This window comes from Numenius arquata, chromosome 4 (genome assembly GCF_964106895.1).
Source record: "Numenius arquata chromosome 4, bNumArq3.hap1.1, whole genome shotgun sequence".
Taxonomy (NCBI): Eukaryota; Metazoa; Chordata; class Aves; order Charadriiformes; family Scolopacidae; genus Numenius; species Numenius arquata.
The window spans coordinates 15,477,580-15,493,423 of record NC_133579.1 but is presented as its reverse complement, the minus strand read 5'-3'; the positions used below and the strand labels follow the sequence as shown (position 1 = coordinate 15,493,423).

The window sequence follows — 15,844 nt, the reverse complement described above, 5'->3', positions numbered from 1 at the left end:
CCAAAATATTTTGTTACATGAAGAACCTCACTTGTAGCAACAATAATGAACATTGGATCTACAAGGCTTGAAAATTTTATGGGGTTTTTCATCACTATGACTGAACAGATGTTTGGAAGAGTTACTCTTCCAGGAGTTACTCTGGGAGAGATGTAAAAAGAGCACAGAATTGTAGAAAACACTACTACTGCTGAAGAAAAACCTGCTTTGAAAGCCTCTCCATGCTATCAGTCTCACTTTGTTATTCTATATGGACACAAAAAAAAGGTTGATTAAAAAAAAAAAGTTATCTAGTTGATGAGAAAAAAAATTCTTTGTTTAAAGAAAAACAAAACAATTTGCATGGGGATGTATCATGCAGAGTCTAAATACAGACTACCAGCGAGTTAAAAGGATAAATATTGTAATTTCTAGGAGCAAATATTGCAGTTTCTAGGAGTGAGACGGAAAAAAAACACAACCAAAACAAACGCAACCCATGTTAAAATTTAAACATCTCAGGGCTATAAAATGTAGTGTACTAAATTTTTAATTTAAAGTGGGTAGATTCATTAGGAAAGCCTGACAGTAGTCTCATCTGACTGCCTGTGTCTGAACATAGTGGAAAAGATGAAAGCAGAGGGCTCTGTCCCCAGCTACACACAGTCTGTCCCCATTCTGAGCTTGCAACACAAAGATCTGGAATAAAAATCAGTTATATCTAGGACTGTTGATAATCGACCTCGCTTTTCAGTTTTCCTTCCTCCTTCTCAAATAATTTCCCGAGTAGTTTTAAATATATGCTTCCATTTAATTGTTCCACTCCTGCAGCACATTTGTTTGTGCTGGTTCCTGTTATCCAGATCAACCAGTATTTCTGTCATGATTCAAACTGTAATTAAACACTCCTCTCTCCAAAGAAATCCAAAGTAATATTGACTTGACCTTCCACCAACTACATAAATTCCGCATGTTTCAGTGGATGAAAGGCTTCCCTTGACAGCATAAGGATTCATACTCATTTTGATTTTAAGATGACTTCTATTCTTCCTTTCTTTGCCAAAAGTAAAAAAAGGGGAAAAAAAAAATAAATCGCAACTAAAGGAAAGAACAGGCAAAATTAGTTGAAAATCTTGTGTGCTGCCTCTCAAGATTCAACTAGTTGGTCTTCAGAGTTAATTTTTACATTACAGAAGAGTTAAAAGAAAAAAAAAAAGGTCTTTTTTTTGTTAAAAAAATATTTTTATTTTAGCCACAGGAGAGCCCAGGCACTGAAGCCAGCTCAAGGCTGTGCCTCACAAACACACCAAGAGTTTTGGATGGCCTCTTTGGTACTTCACTGCAGAGACCATGTAAGGAAACAGCCAGGAGAATGCCCCAACCCCATCCAGCCCAGACTGAGACACGCAGCAGGGTCCGTTACCAGCAAGTACACTTTTCTCAGTCTTGGATGGTGGAGGGAGGGACAGTGAATCTTCTTGCAGCTTCAGGAAGTGCTGAGCAAGATACAGCTACAGAATTAAGCCTGTCCCCACTGGGCACCTTTTTCCTTGGATGAAACACAGCTGCTGTTGGCTACGGTTGACCACGCTGCAGCAATTTTCAGTTATGTCTGAACAACAGGACAGCCAGTTTGCTTCGGTGACCCTGCTTAGGTCCAGTTTGCTCACCCTACCTGCTTAGCGAGGAAGGGGCAAGGACGGCATCACCCTCAGACTGCTTCACATCACTACGTGCGGTGCTTTGTGCATTGATGTAATGCTTCAGCCTCACAGTACTGTGATCAAACTTTGCTCTGGGTGACCATTAAATATTTCACAATCAAGAGAAAGGAGATAAGGCTTTATTTCTGCCATTTCCAATCCCTCTGCAAAAGCCTGATACAATCAAATTGCTTCAATCCAACTGATGCTGAACTCAAGCTATTACCCACTAATACCTAAAAAGAGAGCAGAGACTCCCATCCCCCTATTCTTTTTATGCCTGCCAGCAAGGAGACAGATTTATTTCTTTAGGATTAGCATTTTGCTATTGGAATGACTGGATATACCAGTACTGTTGCAACAAATCAGCATAAACCATAATCTTGTTACAAGGCTACGGGACAGATTAATCCACTGAAAAATCCAGTTTGTTCCAAGACAGGCTTTTCTCTAGCTGCAAATACAGAGAGACAGCATCTCAGCAAGTCTTCAAAAAAAAACCTGTTTGACCTACTGCAGGGAAGAGGAGCAAAAATATTTTAAATAAACACTAAGTGGAATTCTGGTGCCACTGCCACTGGTGGTAAATGCTCTGCTGACATCAGCAATCTCGCAGTTTGAACCTTGGCATCTTGCTTTCTTTGTGTTCAGAAGAAAACGTGTAAAAAAAAAAAAAAAAAAACAACCAAAAAAAGAGTAACAACACAGATTTCATTGAGCTTTGTTTGTGTTTGTTTCAAGCCTTCAGAACAAACATCCCAGAATGAGAAACCTTACTTTTTATGAACTCAAGCCAAACAAGCCAAAACACATCCTTCAACACAGACTGCTCTCCACCCCCACACAGGGGAAAAAACACACTCAGTACAACAACATCTTAACATTTGCATTCCAAAACACAGTAACTTTCTGCTGCTATCATAATTACTCTTCTTATTAATGCTGAGCATCATCAGATGTAACTGCAGATTTGCTGTATCCTCACGGCGGATTTAGCTGCAAGATTGATCCAACAGAACAGCCAATCACCATGGTTACTCACCCTAGAAAGTCTCAGCAATTCTTTAAACTACTCCCATACCCCAAAACATGTTGAATAGTGCCAACTATTTATCATGGTATCTTATATTTGAAGAAAAATAATTGAAGAAATAATCTTAGAATCATTCATTTAATTGAAAACTGGGATTCTTATGGAAGAGAGTTTTCTGGTTTTGAAGTCACATAAGATCACATACCTGAAGTGTTAATAACAGCAAAGAACACCAAGTTCAACTACACTTAAAATGATCACAGGTTATAAGCACTGAGGAGGAGAAAGCTAAATAGCTTTTCATTGCATACAAGAGAGGTTCCAGCCTAGTTTAGTGTTACCATAGAGAGGGAGAGAAAGGAATTTTTATGTCGGTCTCACGTTTAGTTTATTTTCCATTTTGAATTCTCATGGTCAAAGTCGGGGGAAAAAATAAAAAGATTTAAAATAAATATTTGCCCTTTGCAATCAAGGCACCAGGTTTGGAAATGAGGAATCCAAAGAGTAGCTGTCATAAGCAGTCTGATAGGTATGAATAAGGAGAATGACAGCGCTACTTGACCAAAAGAAAAACACAGCAGTAATGAGATTTCTGAGCAGCCTGCTGCCATCCAAATCATCTCCTTTAAATACTTCATTAACAGAGCCAAGGTTTTCTTTCATTAGAGGCAACAATTCCTCATGCTAGAAAGCTCCTGCTCAGATGCATCTACAAACACTGTGAGGTCCACTGGAGGATATACTTCCAAGTGCCTGCTTAACATCATGTGCCTAATCGGGGAAGCTTAATACTTAAGAGGTGGGAGACCAGCATTTAGCATTGCACTACATGCTTTTACTGACTTCCTATTTATTTCCAAGCACAGATACAGAACAGTTGCCTTAACTGATAAAACTGAAGGCAGCTGCACACCTTAACTGCTGCAGAAGGCATCTCCCCCCACATGCAATGGTAGGGAGTCTGGTCAGGGAAGTCTGGCTAAAGCTCCCCAGATTTAGGATGCCAATGAAGAAAATTTTAACCCTACCAACCTCATGGATTTAAGACAGAATTTGATTCTAGATTTCCCTGGCAGACAGAAAAGCAGCCTATTCATTCAGACATTTCCTGGGAACAGCATGAGAGCTGGGGAGCTCTCATTGACAGTTATTTATAATTAGATGATATTTTAAAATAGTATCCAAATAAACATGCTCAGTTCTCTCATTATATATCCCAAGTCTTAAAGAGAGACGACGCTGCTTTGTGTTGCACAGCAGTGATCCCTGTTTGAACTTGGGGCATCTTGGACAAGCCCCCAATTAAAAATAAAGTAGCCCAAATGCAGGAACTGCTCAGGCGTACTTTTCTATGGCTTTGAAAGAACTCATCATTACACTTTAATTTGTCTCTGAATTTTTTTTTTTTTTTTTCCCCTGCAGCCTGGGTTAAGGACAGAATAAAAACAGCTGGAAGCCAGCAAAAGTTCAGCTCTGTTCTGAAGTCGTGTTGCCACCTGGCTGCTTGCCCAGTGGCCTGGCCCATCTCCCCCTGCCCCTGGAGGCCACGCAGGCACTAATTAATTGTGCACACACAGCACCCGCTTGCTGGGGGTCCCGTTGCCTTTGCATTTTAGCTACGTCCATCCTTCCCCTCCTGTTCAACCTGGAAAAATTTCAAATATCACTAAAAAGAGTGTAATGCCTCTTAAAACATGGGCTGACTGCATACATGCACAGAAATTTTGGATGTTAACTGTAATTAGGCACCTGTTTGGTTTGGTTACATCCTGGTACAGTGAGAGTATCTGAGCAATATGCGAATACTAACAAGAGGAATGCAATCAAAGCTGCACCTAATTATTTTCTGATCAAGAACACTCCTAATCCTGAACGCAATTTATTTCCATTGTTTCAGAGAAATCTACATTTAAACTGCAAGGTATAACAAGAATGGCCTTGTTTTTAATAAAACATAAGGGATAAGTGAATAACATCTCTTTGATAATATTTTTATCATCTTAAGAAGGCACAAAAAGAAAAAAAAATGAACCCCTCCTGTGAAGAGGAAAGCTTCTTCTCCTGGTGAGCAGCATGCAGAACGCACAGTTAAGAAAAGCCCATCATGCCTCCCTTCCCCTTCGAGGGCATATTTATCTTTGCCCACAGGCCATTTGGTCTTAAGATATTTTGTTACATATTGACAGGAACCCAAATGGTATTTGACAATGCAACCCATAAAACAGGCAAAAGAAATGATCTTTTCCTCCAGCTTGCCCTACATTCCGCGGCGGTGCTGTCGCAGCTCTGCTGTTTGTCTACAGCCACATCCTGGGCTCGGTGACTGCAGTCACACACGTGTAACTAGTCACATTTCGGATTTATATCATCCCTCCATCACTGGTGCTTCCTGTATTTTCCTGCTATGAGTATAATGCAGCTTCACACTCAGAGACAAAGAAAAAAGTATGACCATCATGAAATTACATGAAATGCGACTCAGACAAGCTCTTAGATATTACCCAACGCGTGTGGTTATGGCCCCTTCAAAGAGCAAAAGGGGCATTTTGACCTTTTAATAAATAGAAACCTGAACAAAACTGCTAAGAACGAAGCAGGAATAATTCAATGTTTTTTGCAAACCAGTCTTCCAACAAGGATATACACGTGAGATTCTCCTGCTGGCTAGTCAAATCATATAACAAACGGACAAGGATTACAATTATTCTTACAAACACACAGCATCTCCACTCGCTCTCTGTAAGTCAAGCAAGCAGTCAGTGCTGGCTGACAAAAAGAAGCATTACATGCAAAGCCTACCGATTCATGTTTGAGTCCTGCCAGAAGAACTCCCTTTACTGAAGCTAAACCAAACAGCACGTCAACAGCAAAGTGCAAGACTCCACAGAGGGAGATCCCGTGCTATCTGCACTGATAGAAACCACCTCTCTGCAGCGAAGCCCAGAACACCTGCCTCCTTCCAACAGCAAGGAATTGCAGTTCCGATTTCTGGTCTCAGTGACCAGAAACTTGCAAGCCTCTGGAATTGTCTGAAATAACTTTCCCCGCTTGCTTTCCCACCTCTGGTAGCGCACACACAGCTATCGCTCCTGGTATACGCACAGCCAAACATCATGCTGCTGTCTGGTCCAAAAACCACCCCCATTTCCTCCAAGTTGAGGGAAAAGATGAGGTCATGGAAGGAAAAGACGAGGACATGGAGGGATGGCAAAGCAGAGTTTGCACAGGAGCTGTAAGAAGCTGGAGGACAGGACAAGAACACAACAGCGGCAACGTGCCAGCAATGCTGGAGAGGTGAAAGGAAGGACTATTATACCTGAAGGCAGGAAAAGGTAGTAGAAAAACAGCAGCAGCTCCTTGCATTGCTCTGTTCTGCTACTGCTGGACAATACTGGGTATTTTACCTGACAGGGAACTTGGAGGTGACTGCAGACAACTTGCAACACCTACTGGAAGCCCACACGTGCAGGACAGTAGCCTGGGGGTTAGACTGAATGACACAGGGCTTCTTGAATCCAACCGTGCCCTGAAGGGACCCACTGAAAGACACAACAGGAAAGCTGGACAAGAAGAAAAGACCTGTGCATATGCGTGTTCCCCCCTCTCCCCACCTTAGATAAAAATTTCCTTCATCTTCCCACCCCGATCTTCCCTCTTTCATCTCCAAAAAGGTGAGGTGCCAGGAAGGAACAAGAATAGTCAGTGCTTGCTTTTAGTGGGGCAAATGAGTAAAATTGCCAGTTGGAACAACAACAACAAAAAGCTGCAAACAGAAAAACACACACAGAGGAAGGGGTATCTGAGCACTTGTGGATTAAAGATCCTGGAAATAATTCAGTAACTGAGTATTTAGACTGTATGAGTCTCACAAACCCAGCTGCGAGGCAAGCGTGCTCTGTTTCAGTCCGGCAGCCCAGCTTGCTTCAGCCACAGCAGCACAACAAGGTGGGGACGCTCGGATAAGGCGAGTGGGCACAATTTTTAAGTGACTGCTTATCTCTGCATAGGGGCCTTCCTCCGCTCATGCCCTCAGGCTTGGGCACACAGTCTCTCCCTTCAGGACAGAGTGAATAAACAGTTTAGGTGGTTAATCTCCAACTTTCTCCAGCCACGTCCTTCTTGCAGAGAAGAACCGTGTCCCCACACAACTTCACACCCAACACCTTGCCTTCGGAGGACGTGTGCCCCTGCACCGAACCCCGGCCAGTGGCCAGTGCTCCCCCAGCCACCGGTCGCTGGCCCCTGGCCTTTCCCGGGAAACCCAGCACCCACAGAGCTACATCCTCACCCACGCCAGGTACACATTTTGCCACGAAGGCGCAGAGACAAGCAGCACATGGTGTGCACTGGCCTGTCAAAGGGGGCTTTTAGTTCCTTACTCAGCTTTTCTTGCCACCACACCACCCCCCACCGTCCCCCCCCAGCTCTGACTGTAAGGAGAAACTCCCCGGCTTCCTCAGTGCCACCACTGTGCCAGAAAGGTTTCCCCTGCTCGTTTCACAAGTAGGACTGCAGCATTTTACACCCCATTCCTGGAATTATGCCCCACCCCTGGAATTGTTTAAGACCAGGCTGGATGAGGCTTTGAGCAACCTGGTCTAGTGGAAGTTGTTCCTGGCCATGGCAAGTGGGTTGAAACTTGATGATCTTTAAGGTCCCTTCCAGCCCAAACTATTGTATGATTCTATGTTGTTTTACATAATATTTATATTTGAGTCACTAAGCTTCAGCCCTGGCATGAGGCAACTCCAGTATCCGCTTCATCAGGTTGAGCTCTCGGGCATCTTCCAGCCTCTGAGACTGTATTTAAATCTTTATCCTTAGTTCTCTTCAGGAGCCCAGCGACATCCTCACAGGCCAAGGAAAGGTGCACGAGTCCGAGATCTCTGTGATTACAACCTGTACCAGTTTTAACACGCAGAAAGAAAAAGCCAACAAACAAAAAGAGCGCTTTTCAAACAATTGTGCATTTCTTGAAGCTTTTCCCCTCCAGGAAGCTCCAAGTGACATTCCCACAAAAGACTTGCTACTTTTCCTGGCAAAATCATCACCCCCTCCTCTGCTGAGAGCACACCAGCTCCCTCCTGAGCACACAACAATCCTCCCATGGCACAGGGGCTCCCCAAGCCCCCCTGAACCCACAGCTCCAGCGGCTCCCACTGGTCACCTCGGGCCTGCACCGTGGTCTGGTCCAGAGACTCACTGTGCGTGTTGCAAGCTCAGGAGCATCTCCCTCCACACAACTGGCTTGGCCTGAGAACATCTGTAGGATCTGGCAACTCCTGCTCCCCATCTGGAACCTCTATAACTTCTCCATGCTTATTTCTCCCACATATAGCCAGCCACTGCAGTAGCTGTTGGTGTTAATGGCTTGTATGAGCTAAACGGAGTTACCTTCTCCCCCACTACCCTCCCCGACAGAGACTCCACCGACCTCTTTCTGAAGGTCAACTTTCTGATGACTCCTTCGCACAAGCTGGAAGCCAAAGCAAACTATGGGGGACCAGGATGCTGGACTACAAACTCTCCCCACCCCCAGGAAGACACTTCTACCCCCCAGCACGTAGCAACAAGCCTGGTGGGGCCATACGCCACGCAGCAGCAGAGGAGATATGGAGCCAGAGAAGCTCCTCTTGCTGATGCCTCAGCCAAGTGTGCAGGAGCCCTGGCAAAACTGTGATACTAGTAGTTTTATGCCAATGTGCACATCGTCACAGGGACTGCAAAGCAGACCTGGCCCCGATCCTTAGCAAAGACACACTCTTCAACCTGCTTACACACCTCCATTCTACATTTCTGTGCCAGGCCTTCAGATTAGCAGATTTGGTTGACAGGTGGAGGTGCAGTGAAGTTAGCTCCACAAGCCTTTCATACTGTAAACGGTATGAAAATCACAGACCACAAATGCTACGTAAAACTCGTTCCAAAGGGAAGCAAAAATTTCAGACTTGAAATATTGGCTCACTGGGTTTTATGAAGGTTGGTTTTGAGTCATATGCAATCCACATTAAGATGATGAATATTTTCCTATAGGGGAGAGACTTAAGCTTCCCTAATCCAACCAACTTGTTACTCCTAATGCCAAAAGGAAACACAGCAACACCCATGCCCTTCACTGCTGACAAACCACCACTGGAATGACTGGAACACGCTGTAGCTCTTCCCACAATTTCCATCGCATCCTGGAGCACCAGACCCCGCTGCCCAATACCCTCCAGCACTTCGTCTTGGCATACTCCCTGGAGTTCCTTTGCTGGGCTATTACAGGGAGTGCCAATTCACGTAATCACTGAAGCCAGGAACACCTAGTCCCAGAACAGCACTTACAGACAAAGCATAAAACAACAAAACCCTTCTTTCCTATGCTAGACTTGCACCATTCCTTACTACCGTATCTTGCAACAGCAGCATGTGATTCATCACCACATTTGTTTTAAGATTAAGGGTTTTACTAACTGTTCAGGACACCTTAATTCCTTTGATTTTATGTATATCTTGTGCTTTATCTGAACGCTAGATGTAATTTAAATGAAGAGAAAAAAAACCAAACCAAAACAAAAGGCCAAGGTACTAAGCTTCCTCTAGGACTTTATCCATGGATTAAAAGTTATAGCACTTGAATTCCACTTCAGAAAAGACCAGTAGTGTTTCACCTTCCAATACCCGAACTACAGAATTATCCATGAAGACCATGTCCAGGTATCTACACAAACGCTTCACCTAACAGAGTCAAAACTTCAGAAACTGAAACAAAGAGCTATAAATTTCACACCTTGCATGGCAGAAGAGAATATGAACTTTTATCAAGTGTGTAAGAAATAAAAGCCAGGCAACTATTTTGCATCTCATCAGCCCTACCACACTACCAAGGGTCCAGTGTAGTACAACTAGCATACTGGTTAAAGAACACGCAGTACACACTGTTGTATGTTAAATCATTGCCAAACATGAAAGCAGCTCATTGAAATCATGGAATTTTAGGTGTAAAACAGGTATGCTGCTGAACTGTTCCTCTGCCTCACTGGAAGCCTGTACTACTCCTGGGAATAGGTGTTGCCAAGTTACTGGCCTCCATCTCCAGGAGGGCACTATAATCTTCACAGACACCATTCGGTAGCTGCAGATCTTAAAAGAATTAAAAGCTTTTTCACTAAAATGTTTCTGGAACACATCTCTGCCAGCAAGGGGGAAAAAAAAAAAAAAAAAAACCAACAAAAAAGACCCAAAACAAAAACCCAGGAGCAGTGGTTAGTGGCAACCTGTCAATTGTTTTTTTCATTCAATTGTCTTGATGGAAACAGCAGACCACAAGGTAAAGGAGGAAAGAAGAGGAAGCAAGGAGGAGATGCTTCTGTGATTATACTTTAATGGCAGAACACACAGTATAAACAGTTTGGGTTTCAGAGCTCAAGCCGTGTGGATACAGCATATCTTGAGGATTTTTACCTTCGAATCACAGACACTTGTCTGTCTGCCCAATGTATGAGAATCGTCACCTACCACGCCACAGTACACAACAGACGGCCACACCTAGAATGGGAAATCAGATCACAGCCACTGCCCAGGGTCTAAGCAGATCTGAAACCTCTTTCTTGGTCCACTCGAAAGCTTTGCCCTACCCCCACATGATTCCTTTTAAAGATTTATTCAATAGCAGACTACTGAGACACCCTGCACTAGCTTCTCAAAAGAAGGAGGTCATTCAAGACAATTAAAGCACGGATAGCAGCATTCAGACCTTAAAAGAATAAGTCTCTTTGTAGTTTCAAAGTATTGTTCAGCTGCACAGATAACCCGCGTTTGTTGAGTGATGCAATACGAAATTTTCATTATGTACACAGCCACACTGTTCTATTGAGCATGATGTTCTTTGATAAGCTGCGAGGGTGCTCAGTTTCCAGATATTTGGAGCCAGAATAAGCCCTACAGTAATGTGGTGCAGAGAACAATAGCCCCCTGAACGTGACTGGGGTAGATGGATGCCACTGTGAAAAGTTTTGAAATGGGAGAGAAGAAGAGAAACGGAAATAAAATAAGTAAATAGAATAGGAGCAACAGCAGCACAAACTCATTATTCACCCTCTGCTGGTATTCACAAGAGTTCACTCGTGGGTAGGAAAGAAGAAGTCACCCTTTAAATTTGCTACCTATTTTATAGATTTTTTCCTCTCTTTATAGCCACTAATTGTGTCATTTCATCTTAACAGCAACCACACATTTACAATGGATAAATTTCCTTTGGAGTCTCAGTCGCTCATTGCAATCCATGGTCTCCCCTCCAGAAAAGTTCAGTGTGGTTTCCCCACCATGCACAGCAGGGAATTGCTTCTGAGTTGAGGACAAGTGCCACTCTTTTTGATCCCAAGAGCACCAGTTTCCATAATATCTTTTTTATCTTTTTTTTTTTTTTTCTTTTTTAGAGTATGTATAAATGTGTTTATCCCTTGGGGAAAAAATAAATAAATAAATAAATAAATCAGAGGGCCACATGCCCTCTTAATCCCAGAAACTTTAGGCTTTGTACACAAGCTCTGAATTTCTGTAAACTCTTCCAGTTCACACCCAGTCCGTGGGTGAAAACTACATACTGGCAAAGGCTGCTCTTTACTTGTGGAAACACAGCAACAGCGGCTGGGGGAAAGGGAGTCCTGCTAAGAAAAAGAATGAGAGACTCTTGGGAGTCCAAAGGGAGCAGTGAGTTTACGAGGAAGAGCTCAGGCTGAAGGTCAGCTCTATGCAAAGCAATATTTTCCAGATCTTAACCTTGATATCATTTCTCCTTTACCCTCCAAAATTATCCTTAGAAAAATAATTACCAGGAATTTAAAGCCCTGAGATAGCGACACACAACATCATTTCAGCATCAGCAACAAAATACAGTCACAGCTTCGCTTGTAGCCTTTTCTACCGGTGATCTGAAGACAGCAGCCAACCCAAGTGCATCCATGGTTTCTCAGAGACTGGCGACGTTCACCTTTTGCCCTGTTGCAACAACCATACTCCGATAAGATCTTTCTGCTTCGGGTTCCCAGGGCGAGACCTTTTCCCCACTGCACCCGTTTGTCTGTGGTTTGGGCTGGCCTGGCCAACAAAACATACCTCAAACCAGAACACCACCCACAAAGCCTCTGGGTGTCACTGGGGTGGGATTCAGCTCTGGCAACGCAGATCAGGGTGGCGGGGACAGTGTGTTGAGGACAGGAAAAACACAGCACAAAGCTCATTCCTCTCTTGCTCTTCAAGTCTTGATTCTTTTCAGCTGAAACATCCCACTCAGTGAATTCCAGTGTGAGATAAAGTCCATTAATTTTCTTTGGTTTAGTGTTTAGCACCCTTTTAGCAGTTTTGTATTTGAGTTATCCTCTAGAAAGACTTAAGCTGTTGTATATGTTGGAAAAAAAAAAAACACATAGAAAAAAACATTTGATTTCTCTTAAGAGTGACAGCTACTTTATTTTTTTTCAGCCTATTTGTTCAATTAATATAACAATATTCACCAGCAAAATATTAAAACACGTGAACAGATTACAACAAACAAAACTTGATTTATGACTTAACAGCATCCAAAAGCATAACCTGGTATGCAACTAAACAGACTTAAAATTTCATCTGAAAAACCAGAAGTTGACACATTTATCATTTCTAGATGGATAAGGTAGGCACTGTTGCCTAACTACTTCCAACTATATCTTGATGTAATGACAGAGGACTTCCTCCCATTCCTCCTTTATACCATACCATCAAGAAAACCCCTCCCTTCTTAGCAGAGGACCAAATTTAGTGTGCATAAATATTTCATAACTTCATCTTGTCAAGAAATCAAACTGAACTACTTAAGGGCATTCTTCCAGGAGCTGCACAACCAAACTCAAAGAATAAAACTGCCTCCATCATAGCTGTTCTCCCCCTTCAAACTGAAATGCCTGAAGGTGAAGCAACAGTGAAAACCTGGAGAGCTTGTGTGTGTATCATCTATGAGCATTATACGAACATTATCCACTGAGTGTTAAACTCCATCGAGAAACCTAGAAACAACACAGTAAGGCTGGCATCTGCTGAAGAAAATCTCCAGCTTTTCAGTCCGCTCTACATCCTGGTCCTCCAGAAGAAACAAATTCTGGCTTTCACAAAAACCTCACGATGACTGCAACAACCAGCCCAGAAACAACGGGCTGCTCCACACAGAGAAGCCAACCACAAAATCAAAAGGTGACTGAAGACAGACATCTACAGGTGGTTTGATTTCCAACAGCATGGAACACAGGCAGCTTCCACTGATCTGGAGAGGAATTCAGCATCTAAAGAAGAGACGAGGCCGCTTCCATGCAACTGAACCCTGACCCATCGAAGAGCACCTGCAGGCTGTACCTGCAGCGGTGTGCAGGAGACGAGAGCTGCATCCCGATAGAACTGGCACAAGATGCTACTTTGTTAGCAGAGATCCTTAAACTTCCCAAGCATTGGATGACACACATTTGGATTGGACTCTGCATTTATTTTCTTCAGCATCAAGAAATTCTGTCGGGGCTCCACCTGTCAGCTTTGCAAGACAAGGGATGCAGAGCAACCACCCCGGGACAGTGGGTGCTCCAGTCATTTCCACAAACATCGCACGTTCCCCGCTTTCCTCCTTCGTGGAGGCTCCACGCTGATTCATGGTTGCCTTCTCTTATTACAAGACAACCTCCTTTGGAAATAGAAGAAGTGTTCTCTTCGTACCACCAAGACCATGGCGTCTGTGTTCTTTATAAAATATTGATTCATCTGCCATCTGTAGTCCCAGAAGTTAAAAGGTAGGTCCGTACGAGTAGCTAAAAGCAAACCCAGGAGCCTCTGCCTGCACACTGAATGGACCAGACCTGAATCAGCTCCAGCCCAAAGCCCTCAGCCCCGTGCTATACCTGAGCCTGCCTCCCAGCAGGGTTTAGCATGGGGTGGAACCATCACTCGCAGGACGCCTGCACCAACAGCTGCCTCGTGTCTGGCCATCTCGGGGCACGGGCAAAAGAGCTCAGGTCTGTTTACATCCGCTTGCTGGCACATACGCTTTAAGTGTGGCACACGGGACAAAAAAAACCTTTGCACAACATCGGCCACGTCTTCATCTCCCCAGCCATTATGGGATATTCCCATCACCAGGTCTGACAGAGCCCCCCTTTCCCCCCCCCCCAAAAAAAATTACTTGCCTCAAACCTCATAAACTTTCCCTACCCACAAAGCCTTTTCAGGTCCCTTCCAATGAAGCAAGACAAGAGGAGCAGGGAGATTGGGAAGTATAACACGCAGAGAGGGAAATTAGTAAATCATCAATATATACATCCTGTTAAAGCCTGAATCACTGCCAGGAAGCTCAAGTAAATTGACAGCCTTAAGTGCAGTGACTGGAGGCCATCTTAGCTGTTTCTAGTGACAGAAGGTATTACCACAAGGAACTCTTAACATACCAGGCTTTGCCATTCTCCCAGGACAATATATATTCGACAGTAAGGAAAGCAGCCAGCTGCAGTTAAAAAGGCAAAGAAGCTTTTCTTTAACCTGCTCCTGAGCACCACCTCTGAGGAAGCTCTACAAGGGGTAGAAAAAGTACTGCATAATCAAGGGACAAAGTCAAAAAAGTCCCAACTTGAATCATCACTGGGTTATGGGAACTGCAGTTAAGTAATAAACAAATCTTGGTCTTGACTTGCACACCGGGGAGTAACAGAGGACGATGCCCGTGCTCATTTTTAACTTTTCAAATCAACGTAAAACTTTCTAAGAGAACTGTTCTGTTACATCTTGTAAGTACAAGCTGACTTCATAAGCTAAGGAATTAAAACGCCCGGAAATCTTTCCAGATTCATGAGTTACCCTCTGCATTCCCTTAGAGAGGGGAGAGCTGGGCAGTTTTCACAGAGCTACCACGCAACGCACATACACACTATTATAAAGCGGCTGTCTGAGCCTTCGTAAAAAATTTCCCATATTTCCCCCGTTCTCTGTGCTGACACATTACTTTCTAAGGCACGGATCTAGGAAAGGTAAAACGCTGCTGTCATAGCTATGGACTCGTTTCTTATTTCCTGGAGTAAACAGAAAGCTGCAGACTTGGAAACTGCAGGTGAGCACCCAGGCGAACAGCAATAAAAAGTTATCTGGAGGCTGTAAAGGCTTCTTACGTTACTCCTCTTTTTACAGGTCCGTGGCTTTTTTTAGCCAAGTGCAACACTCGGGATTTAGCCCATTTGGCTATTTAATATCCCTTCTTATTCGGCCTCGGTGCAACATCACTTCATCACACGGCGCTGGGTCTCCAGCACCGAAAACGTCCTTCCAGGCTTTAAATGGAGACCGAGAGGACCTTTCCCAGGGGCTGGTAGCCGACAGGCTTCACTAAGCAACCCTGGAGACACACGGTGAGGGGACGGACGGACGAGGGGGGTTATTACCCAGACATTTGGATGCAGGATGCAATCAACGCACGGACCCCGACGCAAGCCGAAGCCTTGCACCGGCACCCGGTGACGGCAGATGCCGGTGTTGAGGACCGCACGGAAAGTACTCCGGGGAGCCGGCGGGGCTCTCCGGCTCCCTCCAGCCTCCTGAGGAAAGGGGGTTCCCCCCCCCGCCCCGGGGCTCCGGCAGCGGCCCCCGCCGCTCGCCCGGCCCCGCTCCCCGCCGGGCAGAGCCGCCCCCCCGCCCGCCGCCCCACGCACCGCTGTCCAGCCGGGCGATCTGGGGGAGCCGGTAGGTGCTGACGAGCAGGTCCAAGGGGACGGCCACCGCGCTCCACTTCACGTCCTTGAGGCTGAAGCCCAGCGGCGGGCCGGGGTCCATCTTCCCGGCCCGGGGAGAGGAGAGGAGAGGAGGGAGGCAGGCAGGCAGGCAGCGCCGGCGGGGAGGGGGGGACGGAGGGAAGGAGCCCGGCTCGCTCAGCGCCGGCCGCCCCGGGACATGCCGGGCTAGGCAGAAGGGGGGGCTGCTGCTGCGGCTGTGGCTGCTGCTGCTCCCGCCGCCCCCCGGGACCGGCTGGGGCCGCCCGCCGCCGCCGCCGCCGCCGCGCCTGGCCCAGGAAGCGCCATCCCAGCACTGACTAATCAACAGGGTGCGAGCAACGCCTGCGCAGCTGCCGCTCCTCCCCGCGCCGAAA

At 45.3% G+C, this 15,844-nt stretch overlaps 1 protein-coding gene across 1 annotated transcript in view; it reads right to left on the bottom strand.

Annotated features, from left to right (window-relative positions):
* Positions 1-15,531, bottom strand: part of GAREM1 (GRB2 associated regulator of MAPK1 subtype 1) — a 99,795-nt gene extending 84,264 nt beyond the window's left edge. The window contains exon 1 of the mRNA XM_074146665.1: positions 15,411-15,531. Within this exon, the coding sequence (XP_074002766.1) occupies positions 15,411-15,531 (121 nt within the window). The remainder of the gene's footprint in view (positions 1-15,410) is intronic.
* Between the last annotated feature and the right edge of the window lie 313 nt (positions 15,532-15,844).